The sequence below is a fragment of the Mastomys coucha genome, unplaced genomic scaffold, assembly GCF_008632895.1.
Source record: "Mastomys coucha isolate ucsf_1 unplaced genomic scaffold, UCSF_Mcou_1 pScaffold11, whole genome shotgun sequence".
NCBI classification, from domain to species: domain Eukaryota; kingdom Metazoa; phylum Chordata; class Mammalia; order Rodentia; family Muridae; genus Mastomys; species Mastomys coucha.
In genome coordinates, this window is record NW_022196893.1 from 11,715,158 (window position 1) to 11,723,064 (window position 7,907).

Here is a 7,907-nt window from a genome sequence, read left to right on the forward strand (position 1 = left end):
TTTTTTTTTTTTTAAGCCTTTGTTTGGTTTTGGTGAGTAGTTGAGACAGGTCTTTGTGGGTCTTAACTACATAGCTGAGGATGATTGAAGATCCTCCTGCGTCTCCCAAGTGCTGGGTTTACAAATGGGTTCCACCATGCCTGGCTCCCCAAAACACCTTTCACTTTTACATTCTTATTTCTTATTTACCTTTTTGTTTGTTTTTGTTTTTTTGAGACAGGGTTTCTCTGTGTAGCTCTGGCTGTCCTGGAACTCACTCTGTAGACCAGGCTGGCCTCGAACTCAGAAATCCGCCTGCCTCTGCCTCCCAAGTGCTGGGATTAAAGGCGTGCGCCACCACCACCCGACTACCTTCTTTTCTAATACCTTTTATTCCTAACGTTTGTATGTAACCATTATATAAAGTGTTAGACACGACACTTTCTAACAAAAGGCATTTTAACGATTCTACTACGGGGGAGAACAATCTTGAAGGTAGGTCCTTTTTGTTTTTTTTTTGTTGTTGTTATTGTTGCTGTTTGTTTTCTGCTTTAAGTCAATTTATCTTGCTTCACCCTTTCCTGCTGCAAATATAGAAGCCAAATGAAATTTAACGTATTAACTCTTTTAAGAAAGTATGCTATTTTCAGTTTCATTCTGGCATGGAAATTTTGAATTTTTGGCCTGATGTTCTGGAGCCATCGCGCGTGGAGTAACTCTGACCTGATGCTTTCTGAGCTCGGAACCAGCACGCGGTGCGGGACGGCAGTACCTCAAGTGTCCGCTAGGGCCCTTTCCTGGCGTCCCTACGAATGTCCCTGGAATTTTCCCTTCTGGGTTAAAAGCGGGTCTTCATGTGCGTTCCTCGGACGGTAAAACTGATTTAAGAAGCTTTCATCGTGTTTCGTAGAAACCTAGAGGAACGGGTTGACCCTCAGAGGTGATGAGCCAAGCTTGGGCGACTTCCAGGGCGGTGTTAGCCGCGGGGCGGGGCGGGGCCAGAGAAGGAAGTCCCGCCCCACGCACGCCAGGCTTCCGCTTTGGGCCCCGCTGCAGGTGTCCGGCGTGGCCCGGTCACTTGTCGGACATGGCTGCTGCCGGCGATCCTGCCTGTGCTGAAAGCTACCGTTCTCCGCTGGCGGCCCGCTACGCCAGCCGCGAGATGTGTTTCTTGTTCAGCGACAGGAACAAGTTCCAGACGTGGCGGCAGCTGTGGCTGTGGCTGGCGGAGGCGGAGCAGGTAACGGGCCGGGCCTGTGTCCCGAGGGAGGTCGCGGCCGGAGTGCCTGTTGCCTCGGCAACAGCCCCAGAGACCCGCACATCCTTTGGAGGACTTCGGTTTGGGCAAGGCTATGGGAGTTTGCGTCCTTGCACAGCGCATTTCAAGTGGAATGCTATTTATACCTTGCAGGCTCAGGGGTAAAGGCGCTTCCCGCCAAGCCATCGGACATGAGTTCGAGCCCTGGGACAACAGGGTGAGCGGGGACGGTACCTGACTCCCATTAGTTGTCCTGTGACCTCTATGCGCGCGCGCGCACACACATACACACACACACACACACACAAACAAGCAAATTGTTTTTTTTTTTTTTTAAAGAACGTTGCAAACTTGCTGGTGATTTTCACCGTTTTAAAAAGATGTAGTTTTCATTTTTTTGTGTGTGAGTGCTTTGCCTCGATGTACACACGTTCACCACGCACATGTGGTGCCAGGAGAGGGAGCTAGTTAACAGCTTGTCTGCTGCCATGTGGGTCTTGGGAACTAAACCTGGATCCTCTACAAGTGCTTTTAACCACTAAGCCATCTCTCCATTCCCTGAATTTTCTTCCTTCCGGAGGACAAAACCAAGTTTGTAAGGAGCAAGGCTTGCCCTAGGTTAGCCAGCTAGCTCTTGACAGCAGAGCTAGGATTCGATCCTAGATTCATTTTAGAACCTGAGCTAATTCTTTGGTCACTTTGTTTTCCTTGGTGCCTTTAAAGCTAGTGACAGCTTGCTGGGCGGTGGTGGAGCACGCCTTTAATCCCAGCACTTGGGAGGCAGAGGCAGGTGGATTTCTGAGTTCGAGGCCAGCCTGGTCTACAGAGTGAGTTCCAGGACAGCCAGGGCTACACAGAGAAATCCTGTCTCAAAAACAAAAAAACAAAAAAAAAGCTAGTGAAAGCTTGGGAATCTGTCTCTGAGCCACTATTTCTGTGTATAAGTTTTGCTACGAGAAGGGAGGATCAGGGCAAGTGTTTATTACAGAATGTGCATGAGTTGTACGGGTTTTATTGGTGGTGATTTGATTTGGGGGAGTGTTGCTGGTTTGTATCCCTTGAGATAGCGTCTCACTGTGTAGCTGTGGCTAGCCTCAAACTCACAGAACTGAGCCTGCTTCTACCTCCTAAGTACTAGGATTAAAGGGTTCAACCCAATATTTTGGTTTTTTGAGACAGGGTTTCTCTGTGTAGCTCTGGCTGTCTTGGGACTCACTCTGTAGACCAGGCTAGCCTGGAACTCAGAAATCCACCTGTCTGCCTCCCAAGTGCTGGGATTAAAGGCGTGTGCCACCACCGCCCAGCTTGACCCAGTATTTTTAAAAATGATTTTGGGAAGGATGCTTCCCAGAGAGCTGTAATGCTTCTCAAGTCTTAGAGCAGGTTAGCATACGTTCACAAAATGCCCAGTGCCTATGAGCGCAGCCTTCACCCTGCATCCCCTGCCCGAGCCCTCCACCCTCTTCCATACAGTGACTACAGGGTGGCAGTAGACATTTCTCTTGCGCCTTCTGGCCCAGGCACTACTTTAATGCCTTTTCTAGTAGTCTAATAGTCCTTAAACATGTATATAAATTGTGTATGTGTTCCTCATTTAAAAGTACAAGAAAAGCTGTGGAGCTGGAGAGACGGCCCAACACAGCAGGTAAGCACTTGTGTCGCTCTGCAGAGGCCTGGGTTCCCAGCACCCATGTCAGGCAGCCAGTTTACAGCTTTGCTGGTTTAGTAAGCGGCAATTGTAGGTTCTCTTCCAAGATCCACGAGCCTGAGTTGTTGGCTGGGTTTCCAGAACCAGGCATGACTTCCCTTCTGTTGATCGGGCCAGTCCTAGGTTTCCAGAACCAGGCGTGACTTCCCTTCTGTTGATCGGGCCAATCCTAGGGCTGTTAGTTAGCACTCTTAGAAGTGCACCCTTAGGATTGTTATGCCATCTTTGTTAGTCCTTGTAGTTATGGGCTTCATAGCTAGGTTGAACTATTGGTTGCTTCCTGACTTTGGAAAAGCTTATTTTGGTGCCTTAAAAATTGTTTTTTGTCTCAAAAAAACAAAAAGGAAATTTTAAGATTTTATTTATTTATTTGATGTATATGTTGAGTACACTATAGCTATCTTCAGACACACCAGAATTGGACATCGGATCCCATTACAGATGGTCATGAACCACCATGTGGTTGTTGGGAATTGAACTCAGGACCTCTGGAAGAGCAATCAGTGCTTTTAACCCCTGAGCCATCTCTCCAGCCCCCTAAAAATTGTTTGTTTTTTTTTTTTGTAAAAGCAATTTGTTAATTTTTTGGCTTTTGTTTGTTTTGTTGGGGAAGGGAAGGTAAAGACAGGGTTTCTCTATGTAGTTCTGGCTATACTCAAACTCACTATGTAGACCAGGCTGGCCTTGAACTCACTTTTTCTTCTTTAAAGCGACAGTGGATAAGTACTTTTCTTGTGCGAGGAACCTCAGCATGAGGAAACTATTGGTTCCCTAGTAGTAGACAACAGACTGTCCATGCATTGTGCTCTGTCTGCACTGTTCCTGTCCATCTGAGATCAGTACTGTGTAGTTGAGGGTTGTAGCCTGTAAGCCATTGTCAGTGTCACTGTAGCTTGTAAGTACCCCCAAGCTGAAACAGGAGTGTGAGGTTTATCTGGCCTACAGATTGTTTGGAGCACACATAGCTGTGGGTATGGATTATCTGTTAGCATCAAATTAGTAGCAAAAGGCACATGTGGTACATACCATTAAAGGATGTATTTTTATGTGCTGTTCTGTGTCTGCATGTGTGAGTGCAGGCGCTGCTGGAGGCAGATGATGCCGTAGATCATCTGGGATTACAGGTGGTTTTGAGCAGCCGTGTGAGTGCTGGGAACCAGAGTCGGGTCTCTGCAGGAGCAGTGAATGCTCTTATTTGCTGACCCATCTCCCCAGCACACGTGCTAACCCAGCATTTGGGAAGCAGGGGCAAGTGAATTTCTGTGACTTTGAGGCCTAATTCATCTATATAGCAAGTTCCCGGCCAGCCAGAACAACACACTGAGACCTTGTCTCAGACACACAAAACAACACCACATGTTCCCCCAATGACTGGTAGAGTTGGGGAAATGATGTGGGACTGGAGAGATGCTTCAGCAGATAGAGCATTGGCTGCTCTTCCAGAGACCTGCCTTCCCTCCCAGCCACCATGTGGCTGTCATAACTATCTACAACTTCAGTTCCAGGGATCTGATGCCTTCTCTGGCCTCCTTAGGCATCACATGCACACGTGATATATGTGAATACATACAGGTAAAACATAAAAATAAGTCTTTTTTTTTAAAAATGAGAAATGACAGATTAAGAGTAATACAAGAGATTCACAGTATGGAAGGGTGGATTTATATGGGTGTGTGTGTGGTGGGAGCTCACACCTGGCTGACAGCTCTGTGGAATAGGTTCTCTCCTTCTACCTCCACATGAGTTCCAAGCGCCAGTCTCTAGGCTTCCATTGCAACTACTTAGAGCAGCTGAGCCAGCTCACTGGCTGGTAAGTTTCCTTTTGCAGACAGTGTTTGATTTGAAGTCAGGATCCTTGTGCTTCTCCTTCCCAGGCGCTGGGGTTATGGCCTGCAGCTTAAAGGGACTATTAATTTTGGTCACTATAAGTATATCAGAGTTGGGTGCAAAGCCACCACTGGACTTTGTACACTTTTGTGCCATACCTAAGGACTAAGTAATAAATAGAACAGAGGTCTCTTCTGCATTGTGCCTTCTAGAGTCGAATGGGTTAATTAATTGTGGGACAATGTCCTACAGTGATGCGTGTGTGAAATAAAACCAGGCTAAAGAAACAGAGTAGGGCCAGGCAGTGGTGGCACATGCCTTTAATCCTAGCACTTGGGAGGCAGAGGAAGGTGGATTTCTGAGTTCGAGGCCAGCCTGGTCTACAGAGTGAGTTCCAGGACAGCCAGGGCTATACAGAGAAACCCTGTCTTGAAAAACCAAAAAAAGAGAAAAAAAGAAAAGAAACAGAGTTGGTACAGAATATTTTACACGAAGGTTAGAGGAGGCCTTTCTTGATGACGTTTGAGCCCAGAGACTAGAACAAGAGAGGCAGGGATTAACCAGGTGGTAGCTGCGCACACCTTTAGTCCCAACACTCAGGAGGCAGAGGCAGACTGATCTCTGAGTTCAAGGACAGTCAGGGCTACACAGAGAAACCCTGTCTCAGGAGTTAACAGTCAACATCGGGACTCTGGGACTTCTTGTTTTGGAGTTTATATAGAAGATGTCTCCATGGAGTGGAAACATGGCTCGCTCTGTTCAGATGGCTCAGATCACTCTTACAGAGGTCCTGAGTTCAATTCCAAGCAACCGCAAGGTGGCTCAGAACCATCTGTAATGTGATCTGATGCCCTCTTCTGGCATGCACCTGTAAATGCAGTCATCTACATAAAATAAATACTAAAAGAAAAGAAAATTCCTCCATACTTTTTGAACTTTTTGCCCCAGATTTTAAGAGGTTCATTTCAAATTTTGAACACAGAAGTCATTGGCTTTTCTCTGCTCTGCAGATGCTGGGTTTGCCTATCACAGATGAACAGATCCAGGAGATGAAGTCAAACCTGAGCAACATTGACTTCCGGATGGCAGCTGAGGAAGAGAAGTGCCTGCGGCATGATGTGATGGCTCACGTGCACACATTCGGTCACTGCTGTCCAAAAGCTGCGGCCATAATTCATCTGGGTGCCACCTCCTGCTATGTCGGAGACAATACGGTAGGAGCCTATGTTGTTTGTACTTGGCTTTCAGTATTTTAAAATTTCCATACTTACCCAGGGCCTTTAAAACTACTGTTGGCTTCTAGAAGGTGAGGCTAGTATACAATTGGTTTTTCCAGACAGGGTTTCTCTGCATAGCCCTGGCTGGCTGTCCTGGAACTCACTCTGTAGACCAGGCTGGCCTCGAACTCAGAAATCCACCTGCCTCTGCCTCCCAAGTGCTGGGATTAAAGGCGTGCGCTACCACCACCACCACCACCCAGCCTTTTTTTTTTTTTTTTTTTTTGAGATGTGGTTTTTCTGGAACAGAGCCCTGGCTGTTCTGTACTCCAGGCTGACCTTGAACTCACAGAGATCCACCTGCCTCTGTCTCTGCCTCCCAAGTGCTGGGATTATAGACGTGCACCACCACTGCTTGGCCCAATTGTTCTTTTTTTAAATTTTTATTTATGTTATGTGTTTTGGTGCTTTGCATAAATGTCTGTGTACATTGTGTGTGCAGTGCATGCTGAGGTGAGAAGGTGGGGTTCCCAGTAACTGGAGTTACAGCAGGTTACAGCTGTCATGCAGGTGCCGAGAACCAAACCCAGGTTTTTCTGGAAAAGTAGCCAGTGCATTTAACTACTGAGCCATCTCTGTCATCAGCTGCTGTTCCTGAGTTCTCGGAGCATTGGGTCGACTGGGTCTGACTCCATTCTCCCCGTCTGTACAGATGAGAAAGTATAAGGAGTGTAACCAACAACCCGTGGTTACTGTAACGTCAGGAGCACTTAGACTGGGTGCGGGCATTCAGCTCACAATGCCCACCCTTAGAACCATAAGTGAGACTGTCTCTTAGAGCACATAGGCCAGGAAGAGAAGAATAGCTTCAGCACCTGTCACACTGCGCCTGTGAGGCCTGAAACCAGAGTCCAAGTCACTTCCTTCACATGAAGGTGGCAGCTACATGTACCCATGATAGCTTATTTATTATTTTTTTGAGACAGGCTCTCACTCTGTAGACCAGGCTGGCCTTAAACTCACAGAGATCTGCCGGGCTTGGCCACCGCTGCCTGAGACAGGGGTCCCAGTACTTTTTTTTTTTTTTAAAGGTTTATTTATTTATTATATGTAAGTACACTGTAGCAATCAGACATACCAGAAGAGGGCATCACGTCCCATTACAGATGGTTGTGAGCCACCATGTGGTTGCTGGGAATTGAACTCAGGACCTTTGGAAGAGCAGTCAGTGCTCTTAACTGAGCCATCTCTCCAGCCGTGGTCCCAGTACGTTGTTGTGTTATCTAGACTGGCCTGTAGCTGGAGAGCTCAAGCTGTCTGCCTGCTTCGGCCGCTTAGCGGTGGGTGATGCATAATTAAAAAAAACCTGTGTGTGATTGGTTAGACATGGAAGAATAATCCCCTTACTTGGAAAATTCTTTAACTACATTTACTTACTGGGGGGCAGAATGTGTGCACCATGCTGTGAGTGTGGCGATCAGAGGACAATGTGTGGCGGTTAGTTCTCTCCACCACGTAAGTCTCAGAGGTGCAGCGCAGGTTGGCAGGTTGGCAGCAAACACCTTTACCTGATAAATCATCTTGCTGCCTCTCAAATCTTTTTCTAAAAGTTCCCAGTGATGCTGTGTCTCCATGATTTTTGTGACATAGGGGCATGTTTTGGAGTTACCCAAAAATACTTTCTCTTGCCTCCCACAAAGAGTAGTTTGAAGGCTTGAGAATGTAGATGTAGCTCAGTGGTAGATCTTTGTATGCATGAAGCTCTAGATTCTATCCCCAGGACTTGGGGGGTAAAAGAAATCGAAGTTTTGCTGGGCAGTGGTGGTGCACACATTCAATCCCAGCACTTGGGAGGCAGAAGAAGGTGGATTTCTGAGTTCGAGGCCAGCCTGGTCTACAGAGTGAGTTCCAGGACAGC

At 47.1% G+C, this 7,907-nt stretch overlaps 1 protein-coding gene across 1 annotated transcript in view; it reads left to right on the forward strand.

Annotated features, from left to right (window-relative positions):
- The first annotated feature begins 994 nt into the window (after positions 1-994).
- Positions 995-7,907, forward strand: part of Adsl (adenylosuccinate lyase) — a 26,829-nt gene continuing 19,916 nt past the window's right edge. The window contains exons 1-2 of the mRNA XM_031349932.1: positions 995-1,219; positions 5,783-5,986. Of these exons, the coding sequence (XP_031205792.1) occupies positions 1,067-1,219; positions 5,783-5,986 (357 nt within the window). The 5' untranslated portion in view covers positions 995-1,066. The remainder of the gene's footprint in view (positions 1,220-5,782; positions 5,987-7,907) is intronic.